Source organism: Triturus cristatus, chromosome 4_2, assembly GCF_964204655.1.
Source record: "Triturus cristatus chromosome 4_2, aTriCri1.1, whole genome shotgun sequence".
NCBI lineage: Eukaryota > Metazoa > Chordata > Amphibia > Caudata > Salamandridae > Triturus > Triturus cristatus.
Genome location: NC_140586.1, coordinates 548,629,248 through 548,655,910, shown reverse-complemented (window position 1 = coordinate 548,655,910; position 26,663 = coordinate 548,629,248). Strand labels below are relative to the sequence as shown.

Here is a 26,663-nt window from a genome sequence, read left to right as displayed (position 1 = left end):
TCCTTTTTCCAGTTTCATGCCAGAGTGGGAGCCAAGGGCTCCCTGAACTGGCTCACACTGGAGTATGCAAGGAGGGCACCAAATGTGCCCTTCAAAGCATTCTGGTGGCATTGGCAAGTGCCCCAACCTCAGCCCAATACACTAAGTCCTGTCTGGGAGGTGGTCACACCTCCCTGTGGCAGGAAACCTATTGTTCTACCTTCCTGTGTTTAAGCTCAGCTCAGCAGCAGGAGGGCAGAATCATGTCTGGGGTCAGCAGCAGCACTAGTTTGCTGGCAGACTCTGGAAGGCTGTTACCGGTAGCACTGGGGGCTTCCTAGAGGAGTTCCCTGGTGCATGTAATCATAACTCCAACACCGGCAATGGTGGTTGGGTATGATTCCAACTTGTTTGATACCAAACATGCCCAGGTTCCGCACAGCCAATATATAGTTAGCCATCGTGTAATGACATATGGCCACTATATGTATCAAAACGGCTGACTGCCCTTACAAAGCCTGGAGAATCGACTCCAATCTTTGTAGGGGGTGTCCTGCTCATGCAGGGCACCCTCACACTTATGACCTAGTACCCTGCCTTCCGGATGAAAATGCCTGCCTTAAGGGTGACTTATAGATTTTAAGTGCAGTGACCTCAGATATAAGGAAACTTATATCTCTCATAAGTGGTGCTAGCACCAACTTAAACAGGTTGTAATGGAAGGTGTGAGTCACAATTGGAGAGGTCTCTCATGGGTGGCATAATATATGCTGGAGCCCATGCGAGACCCTGGTGTACCTATGCCCTGGGTACCGTAGTACCATATACTAGGTGCTTACATGTGAACACCAGTAGCCAATTAGGAAGGTACTAATGTACTTACCACTGTCAAATTTAGGGAGAAAGTGCAGTGACTGGGGTCCTGATTAGCAGGATCTCAGTCAGACTAGTCATAAAACAGAATTACTTTCGTACCTTCCCCATTGGCTACTGGTGTACTCTTGTTAGTTCCTAGTATATGGTACTAAGGTATCCAGGGCACAGGTACACCAGAGGTCTCCCATGGTCTGCGGCATGTATTATGCCACCCATGAAAGACCACTCAAACTGTGACTACAGACTCTCGGGCGTCTATAGGCGAGAGTGCCTTTGATGGTCATTCTGTCATCGGTGTGGAGTTGGAAATTGAGGTGTCTCAAGATCTGTGTGGTCTCTTTGGTGATGGTGCAGCAGATTGTTTGTGGAGATGGCGATGCCTCCTCCATGTTTGTTGATGCGGACCCGATGTCTCATCTTGTAGCTGTGGGGCAATGAAATGGTGATGTTGGGGTGGAGGAGTGGGTTAAGCCAGGTCTCTGTGATGAAGATCACGTCAGGGACGAGTGTGGAGATGGTGTCCCAGGCTTTGGTGGCGTGTTCCGCAGGAAACATCGCAGTGGTTCAGGGGTGGTGTTGGGCGGCGAGGTGGGGATGGTCCAGGTAGAAGTGAGAGCGGGAGGTGACGCGCCAGCGGCGGCAGGTGAATGGTCCTGCTGTAGAGCTGTGGAGGAGTATCTGTGGGTGACCGGAGGGCCAGAGTTCCTGATGCTTTGTGCAGACCAGGTTGAGAGATGCCCAGACGTGCTTGCCTCCATTAGGTAGGTCCTGGGAGGCGGGGAGCAGGCGGTGGAGGGAAAAACAGTACTTGGTAAGAAGACTGGGCAGCGAGGGGGTGCAGATGAAGTGTACAAAACAAATGGCAAAGTCTAAGGTACACACAAGTCTAAACAATGGGCAATCAGGTACTGAACATAACAGGCACAATACAGTCACAATAAGCACAACAAGGTACGCGAGGTGGAGCTGGCACACGGGATCTGGGAGAGGGCCATTCAGCTGTCACCACTTCGACTTGAGCTACACTCTGCTTTGGGCTTGTGTAGATGGCGAGGATACCTGGATACCTTTCGCCTCCTCCCCTCTGCTGTCGCTGATTCTAGTGTTCTGCAGCCCAGCCACCATTTTGCTGTTCCTCCTATGTCAGTCCCTCCCCCACCCCCCCCGGTACCAGAATCGCCCCCCCCCCTCCCCTCATGGCAGTATTTTTTAGCAGGTCGGAGCATCTGGTGTCCTCTTCACCGCCAGCTGGTGTGAAAGGGTTCGCAGCTTTCTATTAGGGAGATGATTTTTTACAGATTAGAAAAGGTGCCCCCTCTAGATGCCAGGTTAAAACACTTTTTGAGAAACAGAAGCTCCTTGCATCTTATTCATTTGTTTTTGTGTCTGAATTTTTAACATTCCTTCTTATTACTAAGGTGACAAAACATTCCTGGTAAAATGTTAAAATCAATTTCTGTTTCATGGCATTCTCTCTGATAGTCATAAAGAGTAACAGATCTATGCCCATGGGCATCACCGCAGAACATTTTCTACAGCAAATTCTTTCATTTGAATAAAAGCATTAAAAATAAGAAAAACGCAGGAGGGGTGTCGCTTGTCCGCAGCCAAGATAGCAGCATAATGCAGAACTCTGGAGTCCCAACCCACTTATCTGCTGCAATCCTTGATGCTGAGACACGCACCTGCCTGGCGGTGACGGTGCCATTGACAACCTGATGGACCTGCTGAGGTGGTCTGTACCAGGCATATTCTGCCCGAGCCGGACGTTGGTGGGCCCTCTATATACGCGTGTGAGCCCTGGAATACTGGCCGCATCAGGGGCATCTGGTGAGCCTGGGGCTGCTTATGCTCCCTTCTCCCCTGTGAGGGGGGGACTGGCAGTTGCAATCTGAAAGAGACTACTAGCCACAGATGTGTTACCTCAATATATCCTCATATGTCAGACCAGATCCAGAATGTTTTTGAGCAGTACCCCTGCATGGTGGTAGATGGCGTTGTTTGACTGCATTAGTGTTGTCTGCACCGGATTTGTCATTCACGGTACCTATTTAGGTGACACCCCGGGGCACTGATGTTCTTTCCTTTCCGCACCAGGTAGCGCTGATGTGGTCTGAACTACCCTCAGTGATTTTTTTTATCGTTTTTTGTGTGACTTTTTGTCAACTCTTTGAGAGTTTTCTCACCTGGTGTTAGGATATCACCCACAAAACTGTCTGGTTTCAAGCCACGTGCAGCTTGTCACAGGCAGATGTCTGTGACAGGTCGTCACTTGGTGTGCTTGTGGTGCTTGAAGCGTGACCACGACTCTAATACCTGTAAGAACTGGCACATCATGTACCGAAGGTGCTGAGGGGATGATCCTACATACTATTCGCCATTCCAATATCGGACGACTCTCAAGATCTTGGTGTCGCGGATGGTCCTGGGATCATTTGCGGAGCTGCGCTCTATGATCGTCGTCTTACTCCAAGTCCTCAGAGAAATTGGGTAAGTCCCACAAGCACAAGAAGTCAAAGCGGTCTTTAACTTCACTGCACCCATCGAAGTCATCCGATGAGGTGCAGGAGCGTTGGCTCTCCAGGCCTCCTGCTCCCTGATTTTCTAGGAGCAGCAGTGAACCCTGCCCAACTCAAAGAATTTTATGAAGCCATGCACCTCGTATTAGAGCAACCTGACCCCTCTGGAGCGCCTTCGGACCCCACAGATTCTGGAGGAGCCCCTACTAGATCCCAGCTGGCAGGCCTCATGGATCTCCTTCTAGAACCAGAGTCGAGCTGTCAGCGAGACAGAGACATTCCTCTGCGCCAGCTCCAGTGCCAACGCCACCGACGCCCCATGGTGGCACCATTCCCATACTAATTCCTGTCTCCGAGATTAAGCCAGATGGGCATTGCCCGACGCCAACATGAAGCCAGATGGGCATCGCCCAATGCCGACCCAAACTATGCTCTCTGGAGTAGAGCCAGTGCCTTTTCCTCTTAATAGGCCTGGTGAGGAATGGAAGGGGTCTGAGGACCCTTATAGTTACAAGCATCTCTTAGATGAGGAGGACAACTGGTATAAGGAGCTGTCAGAGGCCAACGGGCTAGGCACTTTGCCCGACACTGCCTTTGTCTCTCCCCCTCCCCCTACAGTGGCTACAGATTAGGGAGTCTCTTGGACTAAGGTGGTGCGGAGTGCGGCTGTGGTCTTGGAACTTCAGCTGCCCTCAGTGGCAATCAAGACAAACATCTTGACAGAGGTGCTTCACCCCTGAGTCGCCCCCTCTGAGCCCCTACTTTGATTGAGTGAAGCGCTTACCAACATCCTACTCGAAGCCTGGTCCCAGCCATGCACAGGGGCTCCTGTGCATAGGAGAAGCACCCGCCGCCATCGCCATACTTCTGGGGGCCCCAGTTTCCTTACCCAGCACCCCACCCCAGAGAGCTTGGTGCTCCACTCCTAGGATCAACCCCGGCGAAATCCCTACCACTCCACCGGATAGGGAATCTAAATGGCTTGGTACCTTTAGAAAGAGAATGTCCCTTCCACCAGCCTTGCATTGCATTTGGTGAACAACGCATGCCTTTTGGGACGATGTTCCCATACAATCTGGAATTTGGTTAAGCAAGTGCTGCCCATGGACTCAGAAGGAGGCCCTAGCCATACGTTCCCCAAGCTATTGCTGACAGGAGAGACGCAGCAAAGTTCATCATACGATGTGGTCTGAAAACGACCAACTCGCTGGGTAAAGCAATTTCATCGTCGGTGGCCCTGCTATGCCTGGCTGAGAACAACTTGTTTTTCAGGAGATGTCCAAGTCTCGCATTTTTGAGAGAAGGCAGACTAAGTGCTGGAGTGCTTTAAGGACAGAATAGCTGGGGTCAGGTCCTGGGGCTTGTCTGTGGTCCCTCGTCACCCTCAGTCCGCCCTCTACCCCTCCACGGAAAGGGTTTCCAATTGCAGCCATAGCCTCCCAGCCACCACGTCCAACAGGTGTAGTAAGCTGGCTCTTTATATGGTATACCAAAAAGAAGTATACTGTGCAAAGAGTCCAGGTATGTCCTTATAAGTGGATAGGGGCTTGCTCTAGCAATCCCAAGATGCTCTTTTAGGGGGAAGTGTGGTCGAGCAGCCTTAGTCTTATCAGAAAGGAGTGTTAGACATCTGCAATACACACACAGTCAATAAATGATGCACAGGCTCAATTAGGAGATCCACACCAATTTATAAAAATAACTCTTACCTTCATATAAGTTTTGGCACTAAGATCATGAAAATCAAGCAGATACGTTTTGAGATAGAATTTAGGTTTCAAAAGTCCAATTTTCAAAGGCGGCAATGTTGTCCTATAGAGGAAAAACATATACTGCATACAGGTTCTTTACAGCAACTTATAGGACCAATCTCCTGGACTTAAGGTAAGTATGGGGCAAGGTCCCAGGCAGCACTAACAGGTCACCTTGGGCGGCACTGAGTAGACCGGGTGCAGAGGTGCTTTACAGGGTCAGGTGCCCCATGTTATCCTATGGGAAAAAAACGTACTGCATTTGGGCACTTCACGGCAACTTACTGGACCAATTTCCTAGACCTAATGGTAAGTATCGGGCATGGTCCACGGCCACACCAACAAGTCGCTTCAGGAGGGTCTGGGGCGTCCAGGTGCAGATGTGTGTTACGGCATCGGGTGCCCAATGTTAGTCAATGGGGATTGATCCGGTCAGAAAGAGGCTGCAGGTTTAGACTGGGAAACCAGTCAGGCTGAACCAACAAGGGGGCTCAGGTCTCACGATGCTCAGGGATGTGGGGTGCAGAGGTGTCTTGAGCCATTGGGTTTTTCACAACCGAGTCACTCACGGTCAGGGGGCTGTACAAAGAGGCTGCAGGAGGCATTGAGGAGTTTACTTCTGGCAAACACAAGATGGGCTTCTTCTCCGGAGGGATGGGGGACCATGCTGGTGCCGTTTGCCCACTTCAACTCGGGCTTGAAGCAATGGTTGCGCAATCCGGAGTCCTCACAGTTCTTTCCTTGGTACCTGCAGGGTGTAGGGAAGCAGCTCTGCTGCTCCTCAGGAGTTCCTAAGTGCTGGTAGTCCTCCCAGGCTTTTGGATGCACAGCAGCTTACAGGATGAGTTGACTTTGGTGCTATCGCCCGACACAGCGAACAGGCTGGCAAGGTTGGCACCAAGTCAGTTGCTTCTTCCACAGTTCTTGCTTTTCATTACTCTTCAGTCCTTCTTCTTTTAGGTCAGCAGGGTCTGATTTATGCTAAATTTAGGGGCGTTAAGGGAGTGTAGGGAAGTAGCCAATGGGCTACTTACCCCTGGGGTCACTTCGTCTCCTATATGACCACCTCCTGTAGGAAAGTGGGCATAACCCTGTCACAGAGTTCCTAAGTTTGCCATCACAAAGTATTCCCTTCAGGTAGCCCACCTTAGGGGTTGAACTAGGCTAAAGGTGGACACGCCTCTCTGACTACTAAGTTTCCCGCCTGTCCAGGTGCAAAATGGGTTGGCATCCTCTCCTGTGAGAGAAGCCAGATTTGCATACCAAATGCAGTGGGCTTTTTGAAGCTCCTTGCCTTGGAATGCAAATTTGCAGGTTGTCCTGTGGGAGGGGTTGTAAACACCCTCTGCTTGAGCAGGCATTGTACCTGACTTCCTGAGAGCAAAGGCCCTCATCCTTGGGGACAGAAACTCATCTGTGGTGCCAGGCTAGCTAGGACCAGTCAGTTAGCACAGTTGTAGTTTGCAGGTTTTCAGGGGGCACCTCTAAGTTACCCTCTGGGAGCATGTATTAATAAGTCCATCACTGGAATCAGTGTGGGTTTATTAATACAAGATGTTTGATTCTAAACATCTCTAGTTTCACTGAAGCCATTATGTAGCTGGGGAACTCGTTTTTTTTTTTTTGAAACCGTTTATTACAAAATTTAAAAAATATACAGAGATGGGCCTGCAACCTTCAGGCCGGCCGCTAGCAAGCAAGAGGAGCATGTGATACAAACAATAGCGCGCATGCCACGGCAAAGGGAAATGCACAGGAGTTAGAAGCGGTGGTAGCCACACCATCCGGGCACACATAACGGTTTCATTTTAATATAAATAACAACAAAAGAACAAATCCACAAGGCAACCCACAATCGAAAACAGCAGCATGTGCTCCCCTAGCGGGGGGGACCCTACCAATCCATAGGAGTAGCAAGGGGGGGAAAAAGGTCAAGACTGGGATTAGGTGGACTCAGTGCCCGGGACCGGGGAGATAAACTGGCTAAGGGGATGGGGCCGGTGACGGATCGGGCAATAACGGCGGGGTACAGATTCCCCCGCGGTAGGCGTTCCAGGGGCCCCATACGTTCACCCATGTCCCAGGCTTACCTCTCGCAACATACACCACCTTTTCCCGAAACATGCACCAATCCATGTTATCCTTCCATGCCGAGAGAGTCGGCGACCTCTGGGAACCCCACAGTTGAGCAATGTCGCGTTTGGCCACCATATATCCCAGAGTCACCCACCGCGTCTGTGGCACCGAGTAGTCGGTTGGCTCCCACACATTCAACAGGCATCTCCTCGCTTCGGGCAGCAGCGACACACGCGTAACCACCCGCAGGACCTCATGCACACCACGCCAGAATCGCTCCACCTCCGGGCATTCCCACAAAATATGGAAAAAGGTCCCCAAAGAACCACACCCACGCTTACACAACCCGTCTACAGCATATCCCATACGCAGTAGCCTTGGCCCCGTGACATAGACCCTATGGAGTACCTTGAGCTGGACGAAGCGAAGGCGGGCCGGTATGGCCACCTCTTTCGGGGAGGCCACCGCCGATACCCAGTCCTCGTCATCCAGCTCCAATCCATCGGCCACCCATGCCTCACGAAGGTTAGTCAGCAGTCCCGAGCGGTCATTGATAAGTTTTTTATAGATCAATGAAATCGTGCTGTCCGGTACATGTCCATCTAGCACTCTATCCTCCAGAGGGGAATACTCCGGGATGGAGGCAACGTCCGGGAATACGGAGCATAGCGCATGATGGATCTGCATATACCGAAAGTACTCCCTGTCCTGCAACTGGAATTCTGTCCGTAGCATCTCGAACGTTTTGAATCCCCCCCTAGTCCAGAGATCACCCACCCTGCTGATGCCTATCATGTCCCACTTTTCAAAGCCCTTCGAGGTCCACAGGGAGCCCAACTGCTCAGATGCGTATAGTGGCGACGCCCGGGTCATACGACCTTTCCACCCCATCGCCACATTAGCCGCGTGCCACACTCGTACCCTGACACGCGTGGGGCCCGTCAGACGTGCGTCAAGCGAGCCGGAGTACAGCACTCGGTTATAATCACCACCCGGCAGTAAAATCTTATCCATTTCAAAGGCCGGGTTTAGAGCGGGCCCGTACAGGCCGTGATTAATCGCAGCCAGCTGGGAGGCCCAATAATACCGTTTGATATCCGGGAGGGCAATCCCCTCGTCATACCACGGGAGCGTCAGCTTCGCCAGGGCGATACGCGGTCTACCCTCCCAGAACAGTCGGCGCTGCAAACTCTCCACCTCGCAAAAGTAGCGCGCCGGGACGACGTCCATTGTGTTCTGCAGAGCGTACAGGAAACGCGGCAGCGACATCATCTTAAACAATGCCGCCCGGCCGAGCGGCGAGAGCGGCAAGCGCCTCCAACGCGCAACATCCTCCTTCAGGCGCTGGAGGGGGGGAAGCAAGTTCTGACTATATCGGGCCTCCGCGTCCAGGGTAATGAAGACACCCAGGTACCGGAATCCCCGCGGGGCGATCTGGATAGGACAGCCCCGCGGAAGGATAGGGTCCTCCCCAGAGAGAACATAGACGCACGATTTAGCCCAGTTGATGACAAGGCCGGAGTTAAGACCAAATGAATGCAATACATCAACCAGCACTATCAGTGATTTACGTGGGGAAGCCAGGTACAGGAGAATATCGTCAGCGTATAGAGATACGCGGTCCTCATACTCGGGGGTCCAGCGGAGACCACGAATAGAAGGTTCCCACCGCAGCCACTCCGCCAGGGGCTCCAAAGCGAGCGCGAAAAGGAGCGGCGATAACGGGCAGCCCTGCCGCGTGCCCCTGCCCAGCTCGAACGAGGCCGACACTCTACCGTTGACCACGACCTGCGCCAGCGGGCCAGAGTACAACAATTTTACCCAACTGATGAATCCTGGGCCAAACCCAAACTTCGCGAGCGTCGCCCAAATATAGGGCCATTCAAGCGTGTCAAACGCCATAGTGGCGTCCAAGGACGCCAAAATGGCCGGCTCTCGTATGAACGGGACACGTGCGAGCACCCCATGCAAACGCCGCAGGTTAAGCGCTGTATTGCGATGAGGGATGAAGCCGGACTGATCCTGGTGAATCAAGTCACACACTACGCCGACCAGCCGATTGGCCAACACCTTGGCGAGGATTTTGGGCTCTGCATTCAATAACGAAATAGGCCGATAGGATGTGACCCGGTCCCGTGGCCTCCCCTCCTTATGGATAACCACGATAGTAGCTAGACGCTGGTCTAGCAGGAGGGAACCCGCCGAGTGGGCCGCGAGGAACATAGCACGGAGATGTGGTGCCAGCGTATCCGGTCGCAATTTATACAACTCGATGGGAAGACCATTAGGGCCCATGGCCTTGCCGGAAGCGACCGATCGTATGGCGAGGGCAATTTCTTCGGAAGTTGGAGCAGCGTCCAACGACACTCTGTCCTCCTCCGAAAGGGAAGGCAGCGCGATATCCCTGAGCAGGGCGTGGGAATCCTCTTCAGAGCGGGAGGACACCGGGGAATACACCCCACGGAAATAGTCTGCAAAGCAGGAGACAATTTCTTCTGGTTCAGTGACACACACACCATTCTGTTTCTCAATCAACGGGACAACTCGACTCGTTCTCTCCTTTTTGTCCAACCATGCAATCAATTTACCAGCCTTATCACCCACATCATACAGTCTCCCCTGTTGCTCTCTACTGAGGCCCCTGGCCGCCTCCGTGACGAGGGCCTTATAAGCCGATTGCTTGAGTCGGAGAACATGTAATTTGTCATCCGTCACCCCACATTCTAGATCACCCTCCAACTCGGTTATCTCCGCTTCAATACGAGTCACCTCCTCCCGCTCGCGCCTCCGGGAATGGGAAATAAGGGACAAGGCCTCTCCCCTGAGTACCGTCTTAAACGCCTCCCACAATGAGATCGCCGATGACACAGACCCCACATTCTCGTCAAAGTAGCGCTTAAGGGATTTAACCAGCTCTGCGCGAATGGTGGGGTCACGCAGGTACCAGGGATTAATCGGGACCACCCTACCCTCTCCCCTCGGAAGAATATCAAAGTGCAACAAGAGTGGAGAGTGGTCCGAAATACCCCGTGCCAAGTGGCGCACCTCCCCTATCCTCCCAACGTGCGCCGCCGGAACCAGGACATAATCTAGCCGTGAGAGACTACCATGAGCCCCTGAATGGAAGGTGTACTGCAGCTGCGTGGGATGTTTCAAACGCCAACAATCCACCAGCCCCAAGGTATCCAAGAGGCCAGACAACCATGCCTGGGCACGGGGGAGATCCCTAGGGGGGTGACGATCCACAGTTCCGGAAACCACAGCATTAAAATCCCCCCCCCCACCACTAGAATCCCCTCCGGAAGGCCAAGGAGGAGGCGCCCCAGATCCGCAAAGGTGGTCGTCTGCAGCCCCGGCGGGACATAGACAGACACAAAAACGACCACTCTGCCCTCCATTCTACCCACCAAAACCGTGTAACGTCCCCTGTCGTCATGGTGCACCTCATCAATCTCCAACGGGAGCGAGTTCTTAACCATAATGCCCACACCCCTTGAACCAGACGTGAAGCCCGAATAGGCCACAAGGCGGTAGCCCCGTCTATTCATGGCACAAAAGGAGTTGCCAATGAGGTGTGTCTCCTGCAGAAAAACTATATCGGGCGAAATTCGCTTCAAGAACTGCAGGACCACACCTCGTTTTATCCTGTCCCCCAATCCATTAACATTCCAGGACAACAAACTCAGTCCCCTACCCCCCATCATAAACAGAAGCCATCACTCGTCCCCCAGAGAGCACTTTAGAAATGATACAACGATGCTTTTGCCTTGTGGTAGAAACGAACAACACCCCACCCCAACCCACCCACCCCAACAAAACTCCCCCCTCCCTGCACCCCTGCATGAGCCCAGACAGCCCCCCCAACTTGCAGTGTGCCTGTCGCCCCTATATAGTGAAACTAGCTAGACCCCCTAGAGGAGGAAAGAGTACCCCTTCTAGACCCCACACAACCTCCAAGGGAGGGGAAAGAACAAAGACAGAAGCTTTGGTCGAAAGTGGCATCATAGTCGTCCAGAGTGAGGTCCAATATCAACCCCTCAGTCCCGATACAGTGGGCCGTCTCCTCCCGCCGCCCCCCCCCTCCACCATCTCGAGCACTACCCCCAGACAGAGTGTCCAGCCAGTCCCCGGCCGCTTCGGGACGATCAAAAAAGGGCGTGCGACCATCCACCTCTACCCGCAGCTTGGCCGGGAAGAGCATGGCGTATTTTAAGTTCATGTCCCGGAGCCGGCGCTTAACACCCAGGAAACTCAGTCTCTGTTTCTGGACCGCTTGAGTGAAATCGGGATAAAAGTTCACCTCCTTATTTTCCAGCTTCATCGGCCCTTGCAGTCTGGAGGCTTGCAAGATCGCGTCCCTGTCCCGAAAGTTAAAAATCCGGGCAATGAGAGGCCGCGGAGGGGCTCCGACCTTCGGCCTTCCCCCGGGAACTCTGTGGGCCCTCTCCACGGCAAAGAATTTACTCAGTCCCCGAGGCTGGAGATGGGTAACGATCAGGTCCTCTACAAAAAGATCCGCCGCCGCTTCCTCCCGTCCCTCGGGTACTCCGATGATGCGGATGTTATTCCTCCGGGCCCGACTCTCGGAATCTTCCAGGCGCCGATCCATAAGCACACTCGCCTGACGAAGTCGGTGCACCTCCGTTTGGAGGGCCGCAACCTCAGTCGTGAGGCCCGACGCGGTGTGGGCCAAAGAATCGACCCGGTCGTTGGTCTTGGAGAGATCAGCCCTCACCAGGTTGACATCCACTAGGATCGCGTCGATTTTATGGGCTAAGGTGTCAAACCGCTGGCCCACCGAGGCCTTCATCTCAGCAATGGCGCCCATGACGTCTTGCAGAGTCAACTCTGTGGGCAAATCCGGGGCATCCGGAGGGCACTCAGAGGACTTGTGCGGTCCACCGGGAGATCCTTTCGGGAGGGTGTAGCGGTCCATGATGTTGGCCTGATGTGCGGCGCCACGCCGGGTCGACTTGGCCTTCAACCGATCGCCATCTTGTTTCGTGGCCATCGTCGCGGGTCTCACCCCCTCACCAGCCACGCAGTAAAAGGCAAGCAATCAAGGCCACGGGCTCCGGGGGGTCACCCCAGGACGGCGGAGCGGGCCACAGCAGGCAGGCAGACTGGGTCACCCAGCGAGGCCACCCCAACACAAAGAGCGCCGCGATCCCACTTGCAAAGACGGCAAGGGGGCGCAAAAGTGAAAGTGAAAGTGCAGGGTACGCGACTCGCCAGGCCCAGCCCGCCGTTGTTGTTCACTTTGCCACCGGGTCGCCCCCAAACGCGAGTCCGGGGTCAGGAGCGAAGGAGGCCGCAAACTTCAATCGGTGCTCACTCCGGCACCCGAGGTCCGATTCGAGAACGGGAAACGGGTACCACCTCGGCTCAGGCTCACCGACACAGTCCCCTCAACCGATGCAGGATGAAGACAGGATAAACGTAGGAGGTCGCGGAGGTCCTCGGGAGCCTCGCACCTACGCGGCCATCTTGGTTGCGCGCTAGGCTCCTCCTCCGGGGAACTCGTTTTTGACCTGTGTCAAGAACATATATTTACAATGGCTTCCCTGTCGACTTGTACTGCCAGTAATTGAACTGGTCAGCACAGGGGCATATCTGCTTGTGCAGATAAGTCCACACATATAATATAATGCACCCTGCATTAGGGCTGTAAGGCCTGACGCAGGGATGACTTACAAATATTGCATGTAGTGTTAGGTAACATGGCAAACAAGTGTTGTGTTTTCGTATTTTAGAGCACTCTGTCATGCAGCCTGTGATGCAGTCTATATGAGTTTGGTGTTGGGTCCCTTAGAATGGCACAAGATATGCTTCAGCTCTTAGGGACCATCTTTAGTACCTATTCCCTGGGTGCCAGTGGTACCATCTATTAGGGACTTACAGAGGTGCTAAAGGCCTGATCACTTGGGGATCAAGTGACCAGTTGTCTTGTTGTGGGTAAGGAACACTGGTACTGGGGACCTCTTTAGCAGGAATCAAGTGCACTTGGGAATCAAGTGACCAGTTGTCTTGTTTTGGGTAAGGAACACTGGTACTGGGGACCACTTTAGCAGGAACCAAGTGCTCTTTAGTCAAAGTTGCATCAAATACCAGGCAAAAAGTAGGAGGATTACTGCAACAAAACCCAGATTCCAACAACATGCTTCCCAGCCTTTTCGTGGCCAGGGACGGGGGATCCATAAACCACGTGGGACAAGCAGCCAGAGATCGGGTCAGTCCACTACCCTCTAGCAGCCACAGCCTCAAAACTCCTGTAGTTTGCTTTGCCCTTGACCATGGACATCCAGTGGGAGTCAGGGTACGCCATCACCTGCAACACTGGTGGTCAATAACAGGAGACCGTTGGGTTTTGCAAATAGTCCAAATGGGCTAATCCCTCCTCTTACAGGCTGGCGGTGGACCATCTTTCCGTACTCTATCGGAAAGTGGTGGCTTTTGTTAATTATTTTTTTTTAACTGTTTTTATTATTATTAGATTTTCTTAAGCAGGGCAGACATACACAATATACAATACGGTTAATAGCGTCCATTTGATGGGTACATTAAAATCAAGTATACATCCAAGCAGATCTAAGCAAATTAGATCCACATTCTCATCTGCAGCGTGTATAGTTGTCTGCCATATGTTCCTATGTCTTAAGTTTTTGTGGCTGGTGCTTTTGTTAGCCCCACGGCACATTCATGTATGTTGCATACCGATTCTACTAATCTTTTCTGTGTAGCGGTCTGTGAACTGGGGAGGCGGGTTTTAATGCAACAGGGGCAACTCAAAACTTAACAGGTGACTGCGTGAGAACGAACTGGAGTGCTCCCTGGTCCCCCCGCCTAGTGTATATTCCGTACTGTCGCACATGATAGTGGGTCTTGTTAATATTAGAAAGGTTGATGTTCACAACGATATATTCGCATATATGAACAAAATTGCATCTCTATTATAGAATTCACCCGCTGTGAACTCTCCATCAACCCAGACTCAGACATACATGGTCAGGCAGGCTCTAAGACCTAGGCCTGAGGTTACTGATTGACAGGTCACAGGTGGGGTTGCATATAGCTGGCAGAAAAAAGTGTGAATAGTAAACTCCAGTCAATCCTCTAGGTAAGCACAGCGATACAACAATGGTCCAGGGAGATTGGCCCCAATAAAGCACACACGGCCAGAAGAGTGCGCGCATTCCCAGAAATACCATAAAGTCTGATGCCACATGAAGGTAGGAACACACAGTCAGGACACATCACACACAGTACATGCAGCGATCAAGCCCCCCTCATGCCGGACATCTGGACATGCTACCCACTGGCCCCCATTGTGTCCACACAAGGCCGAGGCCCACCTGCATTTGTTTTCAGGGTCCTTATTTATGACTCCACATGTGGAAATGTACCTTTTTAGGGGTACACTGGTACAGGGTCACCCTTTTGTCCACGGGTTCAAAGACCAACAAAGTAGAGATCAGCACTGGAGTAGGAAATAAATAACAAGTTTATCACTCATGAGTGGGACCACGTCCACACCACTCTCAAGTGCTGCCTGAGGTAGTACACTGAAGTCACAGAACACAGAGCTTTTATACAGGTTTTCTGCAGTGTAAGCATGTGAACAGAAATAGGTAGAACGAGTTTCAGAAATAGTTTTAAGCAAACAAGGGCAGATGAATAACCACTTGGTCAGCAAAGTGGGAGGGGGAGCAGGAGTGCTCATGGCAGCAGTAAATGGTTGACAGTTAACATCTGAGACCAGGTGCTCTGGCAGCTACAAACTCTCAGCACGTACATTGCTTTTAGCTGAGTCAGGAAGTCAACTAAAATAGATAGCACAGGCAGAGTGAAAAGACAAAGGAATTACGAAGGAAAGTTAAATGGACCTCAGCCAAAATGGCTGTCTCTTAAGTAAAATATTACACGTTTTCCACACACAGACAAGGCCTGCTTTCTTTTACCCAAAAAAGTCTGGCAGAAATTCTTTCGTCACTGTCTGGGTTTTTACCTTTTTATGATGTGCAATTAGGGAGATAGCTTGTCCGCGGATCATCGTTTTACAGGCCTCCCATAGGACTAGCGGAGATGTGACCGAAGTCGTGTTCTCGCTTAAGTATAGTTTGGTAGCGTCAGTCAGCCCCTTTCATATTTTTGCATTCTTAAGGTACCCCGGATAGATAGGGAATATGCGTTGTTGCGTGATAGTGTGCCATGTGTACAAAGTGCTGAGAGGGGAATGGTCCGAGATGCTGCTCGGTAAGTACGTAACATCAAGGATGTGTCCATTTTCCCCCGCCGGTATCAACATGTGATCTATTCTAGACAGACTGTTGTGCGCTCCAGAGTGGTATGTGTACTGTCTTGTCCATGGGAAATGGAGTTGCCATATATCTATCAGGCCCAAGGTGTCCAGAAAATCTGCAAATGCAGTGCGTGTTTGGTGCTGTTGACGGGGGGTGGGGGGGTAGTGCGATCCAGTGTATCGTCCAATGTCGCGTTGAGGTGGCCGCCTATTATGAAATTACCCTGTGGGAGCTGAAGCAGGAGCGAGCTTAGTGCCGGAAGCGCCAGTAAGTGGAGCGGGGGTAGGATGTATACCGAGACTATATTGAGAACCCGACCTTCCCATTGGCATGAGAGGGCCGTGAATCGGCCCTGATCGTCTGTGTAAGTGTGGTTTATAATAATCGGGTGTTGTTTTCTAACTACAATCCCCACCCCCGGGAACCAGACGTAAATTCGGAATGCACCGCTAGCCGAAAACCCGATCAATCAAGAGCTTTACAGGTCGTCCCTGTTAAATGGGTCTCTTGTATCAGGGCTATCGCCGGCGCCTTACACTTTAAGTATTGCAGGACCAGTCCCCGCTTGAGCTTATCCCGGAGATCGTTAACATTCCGGGAGATTATAGGCAAGTGCTGTGGGCGCGTTATCACCACAGCAAAGGAGTCAGACGGTCTTGTCATGGACAGCATGGGGGATGCGTGTTGCGTGCCATGGAGATTTAAACAGTCGTAGCTGAACCGTGTGTGTATGTATATGGTGTGCCAGTAAACAAATACCAACAAACATGACAATGAATACATAAAAGAAAACCCCAAGAAAGTCTAAGTCCCTCCCCCCTCCCTGTCTCCCTTCAAGACGGATTTAGAACTACCCGCCACCCCAACTTTGCAGAGTGCCTAGATCCCATTACCCGGTACCTACGTAGGTGGAGAGCTGAGCTCTTGTAGTGGTCCCCTTGGGGGCTATCCGATAAATACCATAAATCCACTCAGCAATCAAATTATACCCTGACAATATTGCAAAGTTTCACCATCAGTACGGGCCCATAGAGCAGGGGCAGGTCCATATGTCTCATTGTTGCAGCAGGGCACCATATGAATCTGCAGCTTTAGCCGGGCAGGTACGAGCAGTACAGTCCAGTGAACTGCCACCTCCCAAGTTATCACGGCCATCGAGTAGATTAGAGTCCTGCCATATTAGATGAGAAAAGTGCAGGGTCCATTTAATTATCATTGTGCCTGGCCTCCACTGCCGATGTCTGTTTCGACGTTAACGGGGACTGTGATCCTTCCACTCTCCGGTTGATATTTCGACCCGGCTGGCCACGAGATGGAACCTGGCGCCAATCCTCCAAACAGTCCTGCGCCTCTTCCGGCTTGGGGAAGAACCATGTCTTCCCGTCTGCCACCACTCTGAGCTTTGCGGGGAACATCATTGAATATTTAAGGTCTCGTTTTCTAAGTTCTTGTTTTACTGCGATGAAGTTTCGCCGTAGTTTGGCCACCGCCGCTGTATAATCCGGAAAGAAAGAGACTGTGCTTTGCTGGTAATGGATCCGGGGGGCCTTTCTGGCTGTTTGGAGGATAACGTCGCAGTCACAAAAGTTGAGTATGGGGCGAGGGGGCGCATCCGGTCTGGGTTTGCCCCCAGGGACCCGGTGGGCCCGTTCAACTGAGAAATAGTTGGCGAGTCCTCTGGGTTTGAGATGATTTTTAACCAGGTCCTCTACAAAAAGGTCCATCGCAGGATCCCCTTCCCCTTCTGGCACTCCCACGATATGAACATTGTTGCGGCGGGAGCGACCCTCATAGTCCTCCAACTTCGCCGCCATGACTCTACTTTCCTCCTCCAGATGTTTCACTTGCTTCTTTTAGGCAGGTGTGTCTGAGTTCAGCTCGACGGTTGTGGTTTCCACCTCAGTTACACGGGAGCTGAGGTTTCTAAAACCGGCGCTAATCAGGAAGAGTTCAGTAGTGACAGTGTTGATGTGGAATTCCAATGACGTATGGACCCTATTTAGCGTGGACATGATATCAGCTAATGTGACCTCCTTTTCCGTGGAGGGGCCCCTGCTGGCTGCAGCCCCAGCTTCGGTACGATCGCATTGATTTTGTTCCGGTTTAGAATAGGCATATTTTTCCAGCTTATTTTGGTGGGTCACTCGTTGGCCACGACCCCCCATTGCGTCTTGCTCCGTTTCTTTTGAACCAGGGGCGTTCACTGCTAGCTACTAGCCGATGGTACTCACCGTCGCCTGCCGGCACCGTTTCACCATGTAAGCGGCCTGTCGAGTCTCCCACCAGCCAGCCTCTTGCAGTGTCGTCGTCGGTAAGAACGAGGTGCTTGTTCCCCTTCTTTGCCAATGATCTATCCTTCTTGACAACTCCCACTTCGGGGCCCCAGGAGAGGTGGTTGTAGTCGGGTATTTTCCTCCCTTATTTGTGGGGGAGCTGGTGCCTTATGCGTCTCTGAGCGAGTGTCCTCAGTTTGTTATGAACACTGCTGGGGCCAGCATTCGAGCACGGGCCCTGTCGTGTAGCTCCGGGGTCAAGGCTTCCGTCGGTTCCCAATGTGTCCACAGATGGGCACGCGGGCCGGAGAGTTCTGCACCACAGGCCCCCACAGCTTCCGCCACAGTCCGCTATAGGTCGGAGCTGCGCCCACTTTGCGTGTGCCCATGCTTGTGCCCATGCCACGGCGGCCTACCTGATGTTATATGAGGCGTCCTTATCTTCGCCGCTGGCTACCGAGCAGATGTCACAAATCAAGGCCCCCGCAGCGGGTGCTCAGCGTCTCAGACTCACGGGGCCCACCGCTTCAGGAGACGACCGGAACACTTCCCTGTCGATATCAGGAAGAAGCTCCCAGCACCATCGCTCGCCCGTGGCGCAATGCGCCCCGTGATTTCTCAGGCACAGCTGGTAATCGAGGCCCTAGTTGCCTCGCGGTCATAGGCCGTGCCTCGCACTGTTATGGGCAGAGCGTGCGTTCAGTAAGTTTTCGCCCCATGGAGCATTCGATTGGCACCACAACAGTCTCAGGCACCTCCACCATCTAGTTTGCGAGTTTACCGCACGGATTGCTGCACGGATGATGATTTTAGCTGCCGGGGGTCCGGAGCGCCTCTAGGATGCGGCCATCTTTGTCGGCTGCAGGCCACACCCCCAATTCTAGCGCTTTTTGATATATCGTTTTTCGTTGTTCTTTTTCTGCTATAGCTTCTGCTCTTTTCGCTCTCTCTCACATTTCTTTCTCCCACATACACACACAATCAAACATACCATGTCTACTTTTTCTTTTAAATAAACATTGCTCTACATATTGAACCTTTTTCAAATCAAATGACCCATTCACTGGCCATTGTAGATCATAATCTTTTTGTGTGTATTTGTTCCACAGTGGACCATACAGTATGGAAGAAATACCATATTTGACATACATATCTCGATTTGCCGTCCCCTCTGGGGGAGCCGGCTGACTTTGTTCTAGACTTTCTTTGGTACCTCCAGAGCAGCAACACCACCTACGGAGTGTGCTGAGAGCAGGCATGTTCTACAAATATTAGTAAAATATTACTACTCCAAATATTTCAAACGGAGAAAAATCTCCACATTACCTGCCTTCAAACTTTGAAAAGGTTGAATAACAAATTTAAACAAAAAGCCCAGGCTTAACAAATCAAGAGTGCCACTTTAACGACCTTACCAAACAGAAGATTCCAACTCCCACCTGCTGATCTCTGGTCGACCTAATGGTCACTGCAAAATTGGGCCAAAGAAAACCCCAGTTGTGACCGGCCATCACCTGGAGGGTCAAATCGGGAAAACCGGAAAATTCACGTCGGCCTCCAAAGACAAAGGTCCTCTTGTGCAGTGCGCTTCCTCAGTAAGATTTCAATTCTCCGTCAAGACCACTCCCTTGGACGGCCACGTCTCCAGTGGGACCCAACGAGTCGGGCGCAACTGTGGAATGTAACTTTTTAGGGGTACACTGGTGCAGGGTCACCCTTTTGTCCACCGGTTCAAAGACCAATAAAGTGGAGATCAGCACTGGAGTAGGAAATAAATAACAAGTTTATTAATCACTCATGAGTGGGACCACGTCCACACAGCAGCCTCAAGTGCTGCCTGAGGTAGTACACTGAAGTCACAGAACACAGAGCTTTTATACAGGTTTTCTGCAGTGTAAGCATGTGAACAGAAATAGGGAGAACGAGTTTCAGAAATAGTTTTCAGCAAACAAGGGCAGATGAATAACCACTTGGTCATCAAAGTGGGAGGGGGAGCAGGAGTGCTTATGGCAGCGGTAAATGGTTGACAGTTAACATCTGCGACCAGGTGCTCTGGCAGCTACAAACTCTCAGCACGTACATTGCTTTTAGCTGAGTCAGGAAGTCAACTAAAATAGGTAGTACAGGCAAAGTGAAAAGACGAAAGAATTACGAAGGAAACTTAAATGGACACTGCAGCCAAAATGGCTGTCTCTTAAGTAAAATATTACACGTTTTCCACACACAGACAAGGCCTGCTTTCTTTTACCCAAAAAAGTCTGGCAGAAATTCTTTATGATACCCAAAGAAACATATCAACCTTTTTCAAATTGATTGTATTTTGAGACAGTCCTCAGACCCGCTTCTGTCACTGAGCTCCCGGCCGAAGTGTTGAATTAAATCAACTGTTCCTGTTTTGCCAAATGAGTCTTCTCTTTTGTTTATTCTTGGTAAAATCATATTCGAGCAATACTCTCTTGGCCAAGGGAGCCATAAAGAGGGGGCCGGCAGCAGAAGTAGGCTGTGGTTGCTATTCCCACTACTTTTAGTGCCAAAGAAGGATGGAGGCCTTTGCCCTATCCTACACCTGCGCCTTCTCAATTTCTTCCTGAAAAGTAGAGATCAGGGGAGCCAATCTTCCCCTATCTCACATGCCCTCTGGCATATGCAGACCGCAGTGAGACCTGAAGTTCCAGTGGCGCAACATCAGAAGAATCTTTCTGACATGGTCCAGATCTCAAAGGGTACTGCAAAAAGCTCTGCAGTGGTGGTTAAAGAATTGCGATTGGGTCAGTGGCAGACTCCTCTCCCTTCCCTAACAAGGTTTGTCAGTAGTGACAGATACTTCACTCCTGGGATTGGTGGCCATCTGGGAGAGGTGGAGATCTGATCTACGGGAGAGTCCAGAGTCCACATCGACCTGTTGGAGCTTCAAGCCATCCTACTGGCATTGAAAGCCTTTCTACCCTCCATCAAGGGAATGTTAGTGCAGGTGTTCAGATACAACACCACCGCCATGTGGTACTGCAAGAAATAGGGAAGGATGGGGTCGTGGACCCTTTTATCATGAAGCCCTGCACCTCTGGACATGGTTGGAATGTCAGGGCTGGAACGTCAGCATTTCTGTGGTGTTCAACATCTGGTGGGTTCTCTGAACTTCAGGGTGGACAAACTCAGCTGAAGATGCCTAGTGGATCATGAATGGCCTCTACATCCAGAGGTGGTGTAAGGTCTCTTTCAGCAGTGGGGAGAGCCTTAGTTAGATCTGTATGCCACCACTGATAATGTGCTGTGTCAGCAGTTTTGTGCGCTGGTGTTTCCAAGGCGCTCTCGCTCGGAGATGCATTTCATCCTGGGCGGAGCTCAGGCCTCTTGTAAGCCTTTCCGCCCATACCACTCCTGCCCAGAGTTCTCAAGAAGATCAGGAATGTCATCCTTGTGGCTCTGGAATGGACTCGTAGAGTTTGTTATTCCAAGCTGTTGAGTATGGCTTTCAGTCCTCCAATCAGGCTGCCCCTTCAAGATGATTTCCTGTTGCAGAAAGAGGGGAGAGTTTGCACCTGAACCTGTCCACCATTCACTTTCATGCGTGGAGATTAAGCGGCGACAGTTTCAATTTCAAACTTTCGCTTGTGTGATGCTATCTTGGCCACTCTGCGTCCCTCCACCAACACTGTATACGCCAGCCATTGTAATACATTTGTGGGATGGTGTGCTGAGATACAGAATGATCCCTTATCTGCTCTCCTTTCCCAAGTTATTTTGTTTATCCTTACACTGACCCAGCAGGGCTCTGCATTAGGCACTTTGAAGGGATATTTATCTGCCATCTCTGCTTTTCTTTTCTCCCCGGAGACCTGATTAGGAGAGAGCTCGGAAGCTCACGTCTTCACGGCCACGTTGCCAGACCACGCCCCTGGTTTTTCACTACATTTCAGTTTTTTAAATCATTTTCTACATCCAACTTCAATGGAATACACAATACCCTGCTATGCACTGTGTTTGATCCTGTGCAAGGGGAGTTGGCAATAGTGCCCAAACCTTCCTGGGTCTCCAGCCTCCACTTCACATGGCCTTTAGGCAGCTAAATGGAGGCTGGTGTTTGCTTTTCTTCAATTTTTTTGTTATTAGGTTTGTGGACCGTACGTCAAAGTCTGGGAAGCCACACAGATTTGTTGCCCGTGTTTGTTCCACAGATAGACCTACAGACAAACCCTGTGATCTAGCTGGTACTGCAAACCTAAGATGAGGTACGGTATGGGTCCACCTGTTTTACCAACCTTGAGTTAGGGTTTATGGACCTTAGAGGCGCACTGGGGTACAGTAACCCTGTCTTGGGATCTGTCAACCCCTTGGCAAAATCTATTTCTTTTTTTTTGGTCATTTTTATTGACTTAAAAGAGCCATCCCATAAGCCAGAATGTCAAAGAATGCCCCCCCCCCACCTCTTTATGCCTCTGTAATTTTTATATATCAGGACTCAAGACTCAGTCCCCTAATCCTATCATGGTTGTCACAACATTTTTCTCAACTTATGGCCAGCCAGTCAATGAGCTTCAGTTCCATGAACCCAAAATGGAAGTCGGGAGAAAAAGTTTCCTCAGCCAATTAGATTGTAAAATGTTCCATTCTAGTCCTAATATCTCTTTTTAACTTCTTCAAGGCCACCCCAAAAAATGTTTTAACTACTGATTTACAACAAACCAAGCAAGGGCACTTCCTAGGGTAAAGTTCTGCTTTCAAGGCAAGTTTAATAGAATTTCTTTCAGCTGAGTTTTCTGTACAGGATTTTTTTTTTAAGAAGGCTCTGGTCTGCAAACAAATCACCATTGAGCAGGTAATGTCCAGCGAAAGATTGGGCGCAGGTCCTTACCAGAGTCCAGGCCTTGCAGCAACCAACTGCTCTGCACCACCTACGGCCTGCCCAGCAGGAGTTAGGGTGGCAAATGAGGGATGGGTGTATGGCCTGGCCAGAGGTTGTATGCAGTGGGTGTTGTTCTCTCGCAGTGTGTTGAGTGCAGTGGCTGACAAACATAAACCAATTAATGACCGTACATTCATAGCTCTCTCTGACAAGGTTGAGTGGGTAATCTGTAAAATGAATTACACCAATCTAATAACATCTGTTCCATTAATGGTGTAGTTGTGAGCATTGCAATTGGTTTGCATGGCTGTTGTGTGAGTTATGGATTGTGAGCCTAACCATAACTTGCTCATTTCAGTGGTTTTTTTTTTAAATCATACCTGCACACTAAGTGTATTTGTAGGTGAATTTCTGAGGTTTTGTAAACATACATTAAGGTGTTGTACCAATTCTAACTATAACTTCCTTTAGCCACTGTGTTTATTATGTATTTTTTATATGCATGGTAATAATCATGACTTTAGTGTAGATTTCTATGATGCAGAACTAGAATTAATTTGAAGTAACTTTTACTAACAAGCTGTTGAACTAATATCTTTTCAATTGCAAAACGAAATATAATGAAAGTATATAACAGATTACTCATGTCTTATAAATGATCTTATTGCAGTCTGTTTACAACATACAAATATCAATTTCAAGATGCAGATCATCACAGCAAATCCCTATCATTGGATACTACTGGAAGTACAAAACGGCAAATGAAAGGTGGAACACTAAAGACCACTCACAGTGATGAGGGACACCATCATTCAAGTCCTGATCTTGATTACGGCTGCTTTCCTTCTGGGAAGGAGCCAAGTGATCATGAATCACATTCATTTTCAACTTACTCAGAGCCATTCCACACGCAAGGTAGCTATAGTTATTGATTTTGAAATGTTCGTCCAATGATGTGATAGCATATTTGTTTAGTATTTAAGGATCAAGTCTGAATCAGATTGTCACCTTAGCAGTTTACTGGCAAAGCATAGTATTGCACCTGGTCATTTTAAGGCAACACTTCCCAGTTTTGTGATGGAAACTTGACAGATTTTCATACAGTCCATAGTCGTTTTGCTACTCTTAAGAACCAGTTGGTTGCATTCATCGCTCTTAACTTAGTAGCCACTTTAAACTCTGATTCGTCTATCCCCCAGTGCATACATTCAAACAAGAGTGTTTTCTGAAATAAATGTACTTTGCCTATTTGCAATCTTATTATTACTAATGCCAAACCTCTTAGATTCCAAGAGGGAATTTGAAGCTTTTTAAATTCCTAGAGGGTGTCACAGGCATTTTCGCTATTTGATGTTTCTAACGTAACTAGTTTCTTTGTGGGATAGCTTCACCTCATGTGCCTCCCAGGTCACCACCCTTCCTAACCCAGGTTCCCTGTTCTTTTCAAGTATAAAAGGACAGAGGGTACAGTCATTTCCCAAGAAAATAGGATTGCAGAATGGGAAGAAATTGATGATACACAATTCAGACAACTTATGGGGAGGGGGAGTCATGCTTCTCGGAATATCCTCAATTGAAAGGAATAATCTGAGAATGGATCTAATGGAACAAAAGGTTTAAAAGCCTATTAAAAGACTTGGTGAAGGGGAAACCCGTGCCCAGATTGTTTTCAGGCTGATTTATATGACAACTTTAACAAGGGCTTAATATTGATTACTACAAGGTTAGATAATGACCGTATGAGCACAAATAAATTTAGAGATGAAATGAAGGAAAATCAGATTGTGATATCATATGTTGCTTTATATATCGCCCAACCTCAATCAGTAATCTGGATGTTGAAATATTCAATAGAATTAAAACGACAAGCATTGGAAGTCTAATTAAACAACTGATGAACAATGATTATTCTGGCCTCATAAAAGGGAGGAAATAGAAAGATAGCAGTTGGACCTGGCCCTTTTAGCAGGTTCACCCCCAAACTTTTTGCATTTATCCTGGCCTTTTTCACTATGTAGTTTTAGTAGTTTTAGGCCTCTAGGCACTTTAGCACTGTGTCCCAGTGTAAAGTGCGTGTGCTCTGTGTTACATTTAGTGAGACTGGCCTGCCCTCCTATAGGAATGCATGGGGGATTTGTGTGTCCATGATAGTTCCTGATGTGAGAGGAGTGCAGGGGCGAGTTTAGTATGTGCGAACTCAGGAGAATAAATGCTGCGCAATGGTGTGCGCAGATTTATTGTGACTGGTGGAGAAGTGTCACTTCTAGAAGTTGGCATGTCTGTGTGCTGTGTGATGTGAATTGCCTGTCTGGCGTGTGATTGACAGGAGCTGGGAGGGCCGGGGAATTCCAGGAGCCAGGGTGAGTCTGCCCGGTGGTGAATGGAGAGATCTGCATGTAGATGGGAGGGAGGAGTTGCACCTGGCACCTGAGTGGGGCTGGGCTTTCCCTTCACAATGCTGGCTCCACCTCCTGTGGTGCGTCTGATGTCCCTGGCCTGTCCTGTGAATAGAGAGGGGAGCTGAGCAAAACAAAGTGCTCCTGAACCAGTTGTATCTGGTTCTCCCCTTGCCCTACAGTTGAGACAAAGGAAAATGTAGTGTAAAAGAAGGGGCTGTGACCCATGAAAATGTTTCTGAACTTGAATCTACCAGGGGCGTGCTGCTGCTGGGGCTCAGGGGAAGGCTTGCCTCCCTGGGCTCTGCCCTGCCCCTGAATGCCTAGAGGACTTCTTTTTGGGACCCTTCTGCCTTGCTTTTGTCCCAGGACCCTGCAGAGACTTTGGCCGCCCTTTTGCACCCTGGGAGCGCTTTGTTTCCATTGCAGCACAGACCTGTAGTTGTCCTGAAGAGGAGCCCTATCTTTGGGAATGCCCAGCTGATGGAGAGCGCTTTGTTTGCTGTTGCTGAGCCCCTGGCCCCTCTCTGCCGGGAGTGTGGGCTGCGCAGCGCGGCGCTGCCGACCGAGAGAGAGGGAATCGAAATGGTGGGTGTCCACCCTGCATACTTGGGGAGCTTTGCGTGTGCCCACCCCGCTACATATTTTAATTTGGGAGGGAGCCTACCCCTCATTGTCCACCTTAACATTGTTCTTGCCTGCGGGTGCCCACCCTGCGTTCGGCCCTTGAGAAATCACCGCTGCGGCCCTGGGCCGCGAACTGAAAGAAGGCGCGTTCGCCTGACCGTGGGCGGAGCTCCACGGACGGAAGCAGGAAGACGTCCGGCGCCCACCCACGGAGAAGCCCCGGTCCCGAGAGAGCGGACCGGGCAACACGAAGACAAGTGCTTGGCCCTAGGTGAGGACCCAGGTGAAGGGCCGTGATAGACCGGGTGAAGCTAATCCGGTAGCCGGGAGGTGCCTCGCGTCCCAGGGGGGTTCCCTTGAGCGTCTGGGAGCCTCGGGAGCCCCATGGGAAGAGCGAGACGGGCGGCGTTGGCAGAAAGCCCCGGTCCCAGAAGAGGCACCGGGTGAAGAGGAGACCGGAGGAGCGGAGTCCCCGACAGAGCCCGGTGAGTGGGGCCTAGGCCGTCCTCTATTCTTTGTTGTGGTGCCCGCGAGGCACCGGGGCAGTTTGGTGTGGTCTGGGCAGCCCGAGAGATAGCGGGCCGCCCCCATGACGGGCACAGCGATCGAGAAAGGGCACAGAGGGGCCCATGCCCTCCAGTTCCTTTGTGGGGGTATGTTGTGTCGCCAGAGCGGGCCCGCCGTAGCGGGCTGCTCCAACGTGGGGGTGCCATTGTTTGCAGAGCCTACGTGGCTCCACCGAGGGGGCCAGTTTATTTAAAAGCTCTGTGGGGGGGCAAGAGGGCCCCGTGTGCTGGTTCCCTAGTATCATGTAAAGCTGCCCCGCTTGCTAGAGGGCAGCTGCCACGTTTCATGGGCATATTTGTTTTCAGAGCCTAGATGGTTCCAACGTGCGCCTTCTTTCCAGAGCCAGATGGCTCCAACATTTGGCACAGTGATTTCAAGGGCCAGTGAGAGCCCATGCCGCATTTTAACTTTTACAGCTGCCCAGCAAGTAGTGGGCAGCTGCATCGTTTAGGTCTT

The 26,663-nt window shown here is 50.7% G+C and overlaps 1 protein-coding gene across 1 annotated transcript in view; it reads left to right on the top strand.

The window, feature by feature from the left end:
- Nucleotides 1–26,663, top strand: part of HFM1 (helicase for meiosis 1) — a 3,754,865-nt gene that overhangs the window by 308,719 nt on the left and 3,419,483 nt on the right. Inside the window, exon 4 of the mRNA XM_085599940.1 lies at nt 23,288–23,532. Within this exon, the coding sequence (XP_085456066.1) occupies nt 23,288–23,532 (245 nt within the window). The remainder of the gene's footprint in view (nt 1–23,287; nt 23,533–26,663) is intronic.